Raw genomic sequence first — 12826 nt, 5'->3', positions numbered from 1 at the left:
GGAATTCTCCTGCCTCAGCCTCCCAAATAGCTAGGACCCCAGGCGCCTGCCACCACGTCTGGCTAATTTTGTTTTTTCGTATTTTTAGTAGAGACGGGGTTTCACCACGTTAGCCAGGTTGGTCTCGATCTCCTGACCTCATGATCCTCCCGCCTCGGCCTCCCAGAGTGCTGGGATTACGGGGCGAGCCACCGCAACCAGCCTATTTTATCTTTTATAAAGATGAGGTCTTGCTATGTTCAGGCTGGTTTTGAACTCCTGGGCTCATATGATCCTCCCAAAGTGCTGGGATTACAGGCACATGCTGGCCCCCCTAAAGTGCTGGGAGAGTGTTGGTGTGGTGGCTTATGCCTGTAATCCTAGCACTCTGGGAGACCAAGGTGGGTGGATCACTTGAGGTCAGGAGTTTGAGACCAGCCTGGCCAACATGGTGAGATCCCCCATCTCTACTAAAAATACAAAAGTTAGCCAGGCATGATGGTGGGCACCTGTAATCCCAGCTACTCGGGAGGCTGAGGCAGGAGAATCACTTGAACCCGGGAGGTGGAGGTTGCAGTGAGCCGAGATTGCACCATTGCACTCAAGCTGGGCAACAGAGCCAGGAAAAAAAAAAAAAAAAAAAAAAGATTTGCTGTTGTGCCTATTCCTCCTCTCCCATGCTGTCCTGGACCAGGAAGGCCCCAAAGGCCCCGAAGGCCCCGCCCACCCATCCCCGGGGCCCCGCCCGCAACCACAAGAGGCCTTGCCCAGCCGACCCCTCGGAGCTGACCTGGTCGGCCCCACCCTCAGTGTCCCCCTGTTCCCCCAATGCCCCTGCCTGGAGCCGTGGACTCCCTACCAGCGCCCAGCCAGGAGCCAAAGCAGCTCAGGAAGAGAGGCTTGTTTTTTTAAAATTTCTTTATTTTAAAACATGAAACCCAAGCTGAATAGAAACCACAGAAATTACATTGACGAGATTTTTAGTATTTGCCAAGAAAAATAAAGCCCCCAAAGAAATAAAAATCAGCCCCCAAACCCAGTTCTAAAAAAACAAAAAAACACAGCGACAGTACATACAGCCATGGCCCTACGGAGGCTGGAGGAGGGGGAAATGCAAAATGGTTCAGGCCTCAGTTCCTGGATGTTAAATCACACTGGGGTGGGGGAGGTCAGATGCCCGGGCCGGGGGAGGGGGTAAACCGGGAGGCTGAGTCTTAAGGAGATTATATATATATATATTATATATAACAAATAGGAAGTGGTTCAGTACACAGCCATTATGGTTAAACACAAAACAAAGATCCCACAGGAGAGGCCCTGGTCCCCTGCCTGCCCCCTTGTCTGGGGTTCTGGGGTCCAGGGGGCTGCCTCACCACTCCTCCCAGGGCTGGGCAGAGCTGGCCCCAGGGCAGGAGCAAATGGTGCTTGGAACTCGAATTGCATAGTGAGATGGGTGGGTGGGCACTGGGCCAGGGGCTGCTCCCAAGCAGGCCCGTTCACTACCAACCTTGCCATGACAGGGGTCCCCTGGGGTAGTGGGTGCCTGCTGAGGAGCCCCCTCAGTGAGGTAAACCCCTGGGCTCCTCCCTCTTGTCCCCAGGGCCACCCTGTCCTCCCAACGAGGCTGTGGGCCTGGGGGCTGAGACCCCCTGTGCGGGGTGAGAGTGGGGGCTGGCCACGGCAGCAGGCGCCAGCCAGATGTCCCCAGTAGGTGTGGCGAGGTCATGGGATGGAGTAGTTAGAACACGGCACCGAAAACTCAGAACAAAAATACAACCGACGGCAGGCGCTCCCCTCCACCTACTGAGGTGGGGTTTGAACCCCTTTTGATTTTCCCCATTTCCTTTCTTCAACCTCGGTGAGTAGAAAGTCACAGACGGGCACACACGCACACCATGATCAGGAGTCCCGAGACAGCACGAGGCTGGAAGCCCCGGCCTCGCCGCCTCTCGCGCTATGTCCATTCACCTGGCAGGCAGCCTTGAGGCCATGGACAACATTTGTGCTTCTGAGCGGTCGCAGGGCGCTTGGCGGGCACCCACGCCAGGGTGCCAGGGCCTCCCTCCCGGCCCTACGCCTGGAGAGCTCCCCTGGCGGGTCAAGCCCAGAGCAAAGACTGGGCAGGTTGGCTGTGGTGGGGCCTCCAAGGGGGCTCAGAATGTCAGCTAGGAGGGGCCTGAAGCAGAGGCCCCTCCACTGAGGTTTGGTCATGACTGGGGATCTCAGACGCCCCGGCTTGGGGCCCCAGGCCCACGGACTCCCCTCCCCACTTTGCCCTCCCATATCCCCCTTTTTGGTCCCAGACACCAGCACAAAGAAAGGAGGGGTTCACAGAGGAAGGGCAGGGCAAAGCCTGGCCCCAGGCAGGGGATGAGGACATTTCCGGTCCAGGTAGCTGCCGGCTGCTCTGGGAGGAAGAGCCACGCGTCTGTAAACTGCTGGGGCTGGCGGCCTGCCCCCCTGCGGGGCCCGGCCTTGACCCCTGCACGTGGCCGTCCAGCTGCCCTCTGGCTGCCCCTGGCCTTGGTGCAGGCATCGAGCCTTGAGGGCTGGGCTGGCTGGGCAGGGCTGGGGCCGGGAGGGGCAGCACGTCCCATCCTGATGTGCGGTAGCTCTGCCCTCCACGGTGGGAAGTACAGCAAACATCGTACACTAAAGCCAAAAGCACCGTAGGGGAGCTCGCTCCCACTTCATGGGGAGGGAGACCAAGGCCACAGGGCCCTCAGTCCAAAGCCCTCGGGAGGTTCATTCCCGAGGACAGTCCTCCTGGGGCAGCACCTGCCTGGGGCGGGGTGTCCAGGCGCTTGGGCTGCCTGTCGGTCTGTGGCACCCCCTGGAGCACCCCATGAAGAAACGCTACTGCAGCCTCAACTCCCAGCCAGCTGCTCTGGCCTCGGCTCCAGCCCGGACTTGGGCTCACACTGCCGGCTGTGGGCCAGCCAGGGGCACCCGTGGAGTTTGCGGGTGAGGTTAGTGGTTAGTCCCAAGGGGGGACAGCAGGGGCTGAGGGATGTTCACAGCCGGCTCGGGTCCAGCCCCTCAGGCTGGGCTCCTGGGACGCTGTACCTGTCATGGATGGAAACGGAACCAAGAAGGGAGGGAAGGGGATGCCAACGGTCCCCCTCAGCCAGCAGCCCCAGCCTGCCCTAGAGATGACAAATGTGGTTAGTGCAAAGAACGAACCAGACAAAGCTGCCCAGTCTCTGGGTGGGGGAAGGGGGTTTGGCACCAAGAAGGCGGCCAGCACTGGGTGGCGGGTGAGCGGCCCGGGCTCCACGTGGCCCCTGCTGTCCATGGAGGGCTGGGGCCTCCAGCAGGGCGGGTGCTGAGGGAGAGAGTGAAGCTGGGGCGACGGAGAGAGGCCTTGCTGGAGGGGTCCTCTGGCAGCAGGCAGGAGGGGTGAGCCTGTGGGTGGGCGGGCTGCAAGGGCGAGGAGGGCACTGCAGAGAGACGGGCATGTGGAGGGACCACGGGGTGACCTCAGGGCAGAGATGAGCAGGTGGCACGTGCCCCTGTCCCTCAGTGGCCAGCAGGCGCCAGCACAGAGCAGCCCCAGCCGTGCCTGTGAACTAAGAAGGGGTCCACAGAAGTGCCAGGCGGGAGGAAGGAGAGCTGCAGAGGGAAGGGCCGGGCGGCGACAGCACGGGTTGGGTGCGGCCAGGGCTTGTAGGTGTGGCGGCCATCTGCAGAGGGAGTGTGCCAGGATAGTGGGTGGCGTGCAGGGCTGGGGCATCGGCTGACGGCAGCATTCAGGTGTGACCCGAGTTGGCGGTGCGGGCGCAGAGCCCCTGCGTCTCCACTATGCCCCTGCGGGGAGGGGAGAGGAGGGCAAGCGGCCTGCAGACGCGTCCGGGGCAGGCCTGGCGTGGCGTTCGAGGGTCCGGCGGGTGGCCCAGGTGGAAGCGGCAGTGCTGGCACGGGGAGGGGAAGTTGGCACGTGGGGTGGGTGGCTGCCGGGCGCGGTCTAGTGGCTGCCGCTGGAGTCAGGGCGAGGCTGGCTCGTGGCGAGGTATTTGGCTCTCATGCTGGAGGTGTACTGGAGGGAGACAAGGGGGAGGCGTCAGCAGGGATCCTGCATGGCGCACACAGCCAGGGGCGTCTTCCACGTGGTCCTCACTTGGCTGAGCCAGAAGCCCTGGGGGCAGAATGGGACAGTACAGGGTGCCCTGACAGAGCCTACAGGGAGGGGCAGCCCCCGAACTCTCCAGGCTCAAGGCAGGGGATGTCTCCTCTGAGGAGAGGCGGACACACAGCCCCCCACGCCCACACCAGCGGCATTTGGGCATTGGGCCAGGCAGAGTTCTGCCACCCCCAGGAGCCACAGCTCCAAGGCCCTACCTGCACCTTACGCACCCAGGACCTGACGGACACAAACCAGCCACCCTCCAGGGCTGGGCCAAGGCCTCCTGTGGGCCCAGGGCTGGGTCCTCCTACAGCCAGGCCACAGCACGCAGGAGTACGGAGGCCCCAGCCTGAGGGCATCCCCCGGGCTACTCTGCCCCTTCACGCCATGGAAGGCGGGTCCCCTAAGCCACACAGGAGGCTGGAGCAATGCAGCACCCCCCTCCCGTGGGGGCCCCAACTGTGGGCTCCTGGGGGTCTTGGACTTAGGAACAGAGGCGGCTGCAGGGGGCGCTGCCGTGTGCCTGGCTCTGCAGCTGGCCTGCACCTCGTGGGCGCCCTCGTCCAGCCAGGAGTGTGAAGGTCTTGAGTGCACGTGTGTGTGCAAGAGAGTGCGTGTGTGTGCTCACAGAGAGACCCACATGCGTGAGGCATGTGCTGAGGCCAAAGGACCCACAGGCCTGGCACGCGTCAGGGGCCGGCGGCGGTGAGGAGACCTGGCAGGCCAGCTCCCATCCCAGGCGGGCTCCAGAACCCCAGGGCCCCAGGCCCATCCCCAGTCCCCAGACTCAGAGGCACAGAGCTCCCCGGGTCCCCAAGGGCCCTCCTGGGATACCAAGAAGGTTTCGAGCAGCCTGTGGGGATGCCATGGAGGGGGTGGGAGGGAGGAGCCACAGCCCGGAGCCTTGTCATTCCACGGACATGCAGCACAAGGGGAGGGGAGGGGACGGGGGCGGGACGGGACGGGGCTGATGCCCAGACCCCTGAAGGAGCCCAAGCAGGCACCCGCACCACCGTGGGGCCAGCGGGAGAAGCTCGCATACTCGCCAGCACACGCCTGTCCATGTGCATGCCCCCGACACACAGTTGGTGCCTACAGGGCAGGGCCTGCTGGCCACATGCCCAAGGGCCCGGGCACATACAGGGGTCTGGGTGCATGGATTCCTCACTGGGAGGTGACAGAAGGGGCTGGGGCCACTTGGAGCTGGTGGCAGAATCCCCAGAGGCCAAGCAGCTGGGCAGGGGGAGCCTGGAAGGGGACTTGCCAACCCCACTGTGAGGCTGGCGGGCCCAGAGCTGGCATTAGAAGTCTGGCTGAGCCATGGCGCTCAGAGTTGGCCCTGCCAACAGGAGCTGGACAGATGGAGCCCCAGCCCAGTGCCGACGGGAGGGCGGCAGTGAGTGCAGGGTGGAGGCAGGAGGCGCAGGCGGGTGGCCGTGCGGGATGGGGGACCCGGTGGGTCAGTACCTGTCGCTCTGAGGGCACAGCTACCACAGCGTTCGGGCACTGTCCATGGGCTTAAACTGCCAGCCCGCGTGGCTGCCAGAGTCCAGGGCAGCCAGATAGCGCTAGGAGGGCCCGGGGTGGGTGGGGTGCAGGAGAGAGAGAGAGAGAGAGTGCGGCCTCAACGCCAGGGTGTGGGGTCAGGAGTGGGCTGCGGGCCATGTGATGGCAAGGATGAGGGCAGCCGAGCGGGACTGGACCTGCACCTGGATGGCCTGAGCCTCACAGGCCCGGCCCCTCCCAGGCACCCCAGGCCCAGCTCTGTGCTACAGGGGACCACGACAGTGGCCCCGGGATGGGGATTTCTGAGCAAGGCAGCCTTCGGCCTCCCAAGCCCTGTCCTGGTAGCCCGGCCGCCCCCTCCCCGGTCCCCCAGCTTCGCCACAAGCTCCTTCTTTTCGGCACCCTGTCCCCTCCTGCCTGTGTCTTACTCGGGAAGTCAGAGGGGACACCAGGCCTGGGCTGGAACAGCCATGGGTGGACACTCAGGAAAGACTCAAGGAAGAAAAAGAAAAGGAGGCAGGGCCAGGGCCCCTGGGAACTGGAGCGGTGGCACCCCACAGATCCAGAAGGCACAGAGAATGGTGGGTAAGAGGCCAGGGAGGGACTGGTACAGGGCTGTGCCTACAAGCTGGGAGGGCCGCAGTGGGGCCACATCTGCCCCCCGACCCGCTCTCCTTCCCCGGGAAAGGGCCTGAGAGCCGACCCACTGGGCGGCCGGCCCCGAGGCTGCCCACTCTGGCCCCAGGGAACTCCAAGGCCAGCAGGGAGGAGCTGGCAGGCCCACCCAGCGCCGTCTACTCAGGCCAGGCGTCCTGCGGAGAGGTCCCAACTGGGAAGGGTCACCTGTGACCCCGGTGGTGGCAGCTCACAGCTGCCCCCAGAGCTTACACTAGCTGCACGTGCCACACCAGCCCACCGATGCAGTGGAACAGCAGACCCCCAAGGCTGAGCAGCCCCCCATCCACCCTCCTGCCCCAAGACTTACTGAGGGTGGCGGGGACTCGCGCCCAATGAGTGGAGTGTTCTCACAGCGGGGGTTCTGGAAATTAGCGTTCTGGCTCCTGAGGCATGAGGGGAGAGAGGCTGTGAGTGCCTGCTGGCCATGCAGTCCCAGCTGCAGGTCAGGGGGCCCATGGGTGGGCGGCTGTGCCCAGATGGGTACATCTGTTCTCACTGGGGGTCCCACGAACCCAGCACAGTAACAAAGGGCTCAGAGAGGGCCCACAGAGAGACCCCTGCCCACCTTGGCTCAGCCAGTGTCCACTCCCTCTGGGCTACCTGTCCACCATGTAGCTGGGCCCTGAGGTCCTTGTGCCCTGGACACGGAACCTCCACACGGAACCATGTGGCCTCCCCATGGCCCCTGGACCGTGTTCACCTGGGGCAGGAGGCACTCAAGACCAGGGCTGCCCAGCCCGGAGGCTGCCCCTTCTCCAGCCCCTTCCCTCGAGCTAGCCCCAGCCCAGATCCATGCTCTCAGCCACAGCTGATGTGTCCGCTGGCCCCACTAGGCCCCCCTCAACTCACATGTACTCAGTGACCGGGGCGTTGCTGACGGTGTGGGCCGCGGCCGGGATGCTGGTCTCACTGCCGTAGCTGCTGCCACAGCTGTACAGGCTGGGCATGTGGACGCGGTAGAGGCTGTCGTGCGCCTGCCGCGGCCCTGGAGCGGCCTCCTCCTCCCCGTCCTCATCAGGGCCTCTGTGAGGAGGGACACGCAGCACAGGCTCAGGCCCCAGCAGAAAGGAGCTGGCCACAGACCCACGGGGGTCAGTTCTGGTGCAGACAGACACTCCTGGTTCCAGTCCTGGCTCGGCCGTGTGCACACTACATATGGGACTGTGGGCAGGTCACCTGGCTCTGCATCCAGCCCTGCCCTTGCGAGGTGGGGTGCTAAGAGACCTGTGTGGTCACCCGAGTGCCAGGCCCTGTACTGCGGCCTGTGCATGGCATGGCTGGCTGGCTGCTTACCGAAAGAAGAGTGCAGGGCCCCTCCTGGGAGAGTGTGAGAGGCTAGGGTGCCTCTTGAGGGCACAGGAGGCTGGGGTGCCTCTTGGCTCTGCAGGATCCAACTGCACCCTTGGGTAGCCTGAGCCAGTGTTCCTAGCCCTGCTGCCCTCTGGCTTTCTGTCTTCCACTCCGCGCGAGCCTCTGGCACTCTGGAGCTCCTCCACGCCCCAGGAGGTCCGAGATGGGACACAGGGTGGGCTGCCTGGCAGCAAACACTTCAGAAACAGGACAGTGGTAGCTTTTGGCTGCGCAGGGGCCACCAGCCAAGCCCCTCACATGCAGTGGCTCAAGTGCCCACTCGACACTCCAGCTGTGTCCTCTTACAACTAGGGAAATTGAAGCCCAGAGTGGGTGGTTAAGTGACTTGCCCACATCATACAATAAGCAAGGATAGAGACAGAATCTGAATCTAGCCCTGTGGGTCCAGGACTGTGCTCTTATCTACTCCCCTATGTCTGCCATCTTTGTTACCACTGACACCATCACCAGTGCCATCACCATCACCACAACCACCATCACCATTACCATCATCACCAACATCACCACCACCACCATCATCACCATCACCACCTCCATGACCACCACCATCATTGGCAGCATCACCATCACCATCACAAAGGAAAATAATAGAAATCCAGACAAAAGGAAGAAATCTGAGCTGAGCTACCTGCCATCCATGTTGGGCCACCAAGCAGCAGCCACAGTCCAAGTGGGAGGGGAGGTGAAGGTCTCAAAGATAAGCCATAGGCGCCCCGGCAAGGGAAGGAGCCTATCACCCCCATACACCACTCACCCAGTACTGAATGGGGAGACTCAGGCAGGGGCTGCCAGGACCCCCACTTCAAAGGTAAGGACATAGTGGCTCCAGGGGAGCTGGCTTCTATCCTGGTCACTTTGCTGGAGGCCATAGCTACCTGGACTACCCCTGGCAGAACTAAGCCTGCACAGTGGACCACTGACCTTTCCCCCACAGCTCCGCGCACCTGCACCCCATGGCGGGGGACACCTGCCTGGGAGGCGGTACAGAGTAGACAGTCTGAGGCCAGCTCTCAGGGCGCAGGGCACAGAGCCAGTCTGGTGAGGCAAGAGACCCCAGTTCTCCCCCCTGCCTGCTCCGGACTCCCCCAACCCAGGCCAGGAGCTCCTCTAGGCTGTTTTCCTCCTGTGAAATGAGGATGCTCGCCTGGGAACCAGCAGCCTCAGAGACACTGGAGAGGCCTAAGGAGGGTCACGAGGTGAGGAGGTGTCTGTCCCTCACCTCTGGGACTGGCACACGGCTGTCCATAAAGGCATGCCCCTGAAGCGTCCTGCATGCTACGTGGCCTGGGGCAAGCTCCCGTGACCCCCGGGGCCCCTCACCTCTTCTGCTGCCAGGTGTGTGGGATGCTGCAGACGATGGAGCTGAACATGAGGGCTGTGACAAAGGAGAAGAGGGCCAGGTAGATGAGGCCCTCCACGCCATCATAGCAGAAGCCAGTCAGCGCTTGCACGTAGTCCTGAGGCCGCGGGACGAGACGACAGGATCCAGAGACAGGGAGGGTGGAGGGGGCAGCGTGAGGCCTTCAGCCCAGCCACGGCGGCCTAGACCGCCCCCCAGAGGCAGGGCTGAGGACCCACTGTCTGCTGAGGGTCTCCATCGTCCCGAGCAGCCGCTCCCCTGTTCCCACCCTATAAGCTGCCATGGCCCCGTCCCAGGCCCTGCCTCTCACCAGATGCAGGCTGCGGCAGTCCACCAGGGCGGTGAGGTGCTGCAGGCTCACCTCCGTGCCATTCAGCACCTCCTGGACGCGGAGGAGGGGGTCCTGGGGGGCACGCACCACAGATGGTCAGCACTTCATTTGAGCCAGCCTTGCCCCATTTTGGAAGCCCCCAGGTCTCCCTTCACCCCATAATCTGCAACTGAGGTACCCCCCTACCCTGGGGTCTCAGGGCAGGTCCTGAGGACAAGGACTCTGGGCCTTGAGAATGGCGACCCCAGGCCCCTCCCCAGACCCATGGGGTCCAAGGACATGAGGACCCGGAAGCGCCTGTCCAGTGTGGTTGCCACCACATGAAGACAGACCTCCCTTTATTGTAACGGGAGAAACAGCGAACCCCCACGTGTCTACTGACACGGACCTGCTCTGCTTTTAAAAGTATTATTTCAAGGAACAGTTAAAGACGAGGGAAAAGTCTCACGTTGACTGACAAAACTCTCCATGCAGAGTGAGCGCAGTCCTGTAATGTGTCCGTGTGCTCACTGGTGCTCACGTGTGTGCATGCGTGTGCACCTGTGCACGGACACCACCAGCTCTGTCTCATGCCTGGAGGAACGGCTGCACAGAAACACTGCCAGGCTGACAGCAACTCCACAGGAGCAGTGACTGGGCCCATTGCTGCCTTTTACGGCACGTTTTCTAAGGACCCACTACAATCCTGAAATGGATTTTGGGGCCGGGAGCGGTGGCTCACACCTGTAATCCCAGCGCTCTGGGAGGCCAAGGCGGGTGGATCACTTGAGACCACAAAGATAAAAGCAAACAAATGTGTATACACACAAAGGGCCGGGCACAGCACTCATGCCTGTCATCTCAGCACTTTGGGGGGCTGAGGCAAGGGGCTCACTTGAGCCCACGAGTTCAAGACCATCCTGGGCAACATAGCAAGACCCCATTCTACAAAAAAAAACTAGCTAGGCGTGGTGAAGCACACCTGTAATTATACACACACACACACCTGTAATCCCAGCTACACGGGAGGCTGAGGCAGGAGGATGGCTTGAGCTCAGGAGTTCAAAGCTGTAGTGAGCTGTGATGGCACCAGGTCACCCCAGCCTGGGCAACAGAGCAAGACCCTGTCTCTGTCTGTCTCTCTCTATGTATGTGTATATATATATGTAACATATATACACACACACTCCAAACAGAGTCTGAGACCCACACTTGTGCCCGCAGACGCCCACAGTGCTGGGGCGGTGTGTGCAGGGACAAGGATCCCCATGGATGGGCCAAACACATCCAAAGAGATTTGGGCTTTATCAAGAGTATAGCAACATATTTATTTTTTATTTTTATTTTATTCTTTGAGACGGAGTCTCGCTCTGTCGCCCAGGCTGGAGTGCAGTGGCGTGATCTCTGCTCACTGCAATCTCTGCCTCCCAGGTTCAAGTGATTCTCCTGCCTCAGCCTCCGGAGTAGCTGGGATTACAGGCATGTAGCACCACGCCCAGCTAATTTATGTATTTTTAGTAGAGATGGGGTTTCACCATGTTGGCCAGGCTGGTATTGAATTCCTGGGCTCAAGTGATTCACCCATCTCGGCCTCCCAAAGTGCTGGGATTACACGCATGAGCCACCATGCCGGGCCTTTATTTTATTTTATTTTTTAACATATTGTAATGTAGAAATGCCCGGGCCCAGAACACTGCAGGGAAAAACAAGAATCCTCTCAAATTTCCACAGTGCCTCCAGGGCACTCACCCCCAGAATGGATCTGATTCTGTTGCTCTCTTCCCTCATCTCTTTCCATTTTCTTCAATGTTTTTTAAATATAAAGAGCTTGTATTACTTTTTACATAAAGTTATTTTTTAAAAGTTGGGTGTGGTGGCTCACGTCATCCTAGCCCTGAAACCCACCTGGGCAACACAGCAAGACCCTGTCTCAAAAGAAATGATTTTTAAAACCTACCAAAAATTCCCAATGGAAAGGAATGAAGGAGGGAGGAAGGGGAGGAAAAAAGAGGCCTAACGCAGAAAGGGCTGGGAGAGGAAAGAGGAACACCTCCCAAGCCACCGCCAACACCAGGTCCCCACTCGGCCAGCCTGATGCCTTCTCCAAATTTGCCCTGAGCTGTGTTTGCACCACAAATTCCTTTCATGCTGAGAAAAGAGGACCCCTGCCTGCCCCAGTGCCCACCCCGCAGCCCCTCACCTTAGTGGCCGGCTGCTCCCAGGGGACGGTCCTCAGAAGCTCAGCCACGACATCCTGCATCTCCACCAGCGCCTTGTGGCTGCCCGACAGCTTCTGCTCCAGAGAGGAGACCAAGTCCATGAGTGCCGCTGGGTCCGCCCGCTTCTCCCTCCCCAGGACCCTCCAATGCGGGGCCACCAGCAAGACGTCCAGCCTGGGAGGCCGTCAAGGCTCCGCCCTGCAGGCCAACAGGGCACTCCCTACCCTTGCTTCCCCCGGGACACACCCAGAGACCACAGAGCCCTGAGGTGGTAACAGCCAACCACGCACCCACACCAGCAAGCAAAGCACAGTCACACGGCCCTCAGGATTCAAAGGGTCACGTGCTACCAGTGAAATGACAGGCAGTGTGTACAGGGCTTGACCAGCTGGTGCGGCCGACCTCTTCAAGCTCCCCCACCAGGACGCCTGAACACGGTTACCCTACAGAGGCATCCATCCCTGGGGCTCCTCCTTCCCCCACCAAGGCCAACCCAAGGAGCAAAAGCAGTCCCAGCGATGCGAGTGCATTGAGCAGGTCCCCCCGAAAGGCTCTCAGCCAGCTCACCAGCGTGGTAACCCCAGGGGCCGTTAGTGACATCCACACAGCCTTTGTCCAGCTCCCTCCCCCAGTTCCCCAGTCCTGCAGGCTGAGGAGCCAGGCGCCAGGCCTGCTGCCCCTCCACACACAGCAACATGCTTCAGACTCTCCTGAAGCCCAGTCCTGGCCTCCCAGGCTCTCACCTGCTGGAAGGGGTTGGCGGCACGGGGTGAGCAGGCCAGGTAGTACTGCAGGATGTCTGCGGAGAGATGTCAGGGCAGGCTGAGCTGCGACGGCTGTCCCTGTCAGACTGCGTGCACGTGTGCCTGTGTCTGCACGCATGTCTTCAGGGCATGTCTGCGTGCATGTTTACATGTGTGCATGTGTGTGCACTTGTTTACACATGTGCATGTGTCCATGTTTACTTACACATGCACATGTGTGTGCACGTTTATGTGTGCATATGTACCTGTGTGCATGTGTCTGTTTATATGTGTGCATGTCTGTGTGTGCATGTGTCTTCGCATGTGTGTCTGCATGCATTTACACACATGCATATGTCCGTGTGTGTGGCAGTGGGGTCTGGGCTCCCATCAAGCCAGGGTCCCCACACACTGCCCCTTGCCTGGGTTCCACCTTCTGAACTCTACAAGTTCAGTTCTTCCAATTATAAAAGAACATTAAAAAAAAAACATTTTAAAAGTTGAAAAAATGATGAAAGTATTTAGCAACATAGGAGA

The 12826-nt window shown here is 60.7% G+C and overlaps 1 protein-coding gene across 2 annotated transcripts in view; it reads right to left on the bottom strand.

The window, feature by feature from the left end:
- Window positions 1-879: 879 nt before the first annotated feature.
- TTYH3 (tweety family member 3) overlaps window positions 880-12826 on the bottom strand; it is a 31643-nt gene continuing 19696 nt past the window's right edge. The window contains exons 8-15 of one of the 2 annotated variants that reach the window (XM_055261492.2): window positions 12290-12345; window positions 11528-11620; window positions 9328-9420; window positions 8978-9114; window positions 7136-7309; window positions 6594-6669; window positions 5570-5670; window positions 3898-4015 (exon numbers count right to left, since the gene is read on the bottom strand). In XM_055261492.2, coding sequence (XP_055117467.1) covers window positions 5590-5670; window positions 6594-6669; window positions 7136-7309; window positions 8978-9114; window positions 9328-9420; window positions 11528-11620; window positions 12290-12345 — 710 coding nt within the window. In that variant the 3' untranslated portion in view covers window positions 3898-4015; window positions 5570-5589. Of the gene's footprint in view, window positions 4016-5569; window positions 5671-6593; window positions 6670-7135; window positions 7310-8977; window positions 9115-9327; window positions 9421-11527; window positions 11621-12289; window positions 12346-12826 lie in introns of both variants that reach the window. The other variant, XM_055261493.2, reaches the window with a different exon arrangement.

The sequence above is a fragment of the Symphalangus syndactylus genome, chromosome 22, assembly GCF_028878055.3.
Source record: "Symphalangus syndactylus isolate Jambi chromosome 22, NHGRI_mSymSyn1-v2.1_pri, whole genome shotgun sequence".
NCBI lineage: Eukaryota > Metazoa > Chordata > Mammalia > Primates > Hylobatidae > Symphalangus > Symphalangus syndactylus.
The sequence above is the reverse complement of the archived record's forward strand: the minus strand, read 5'-3'. Positions and strand labels throughout refer to the sequence as shown.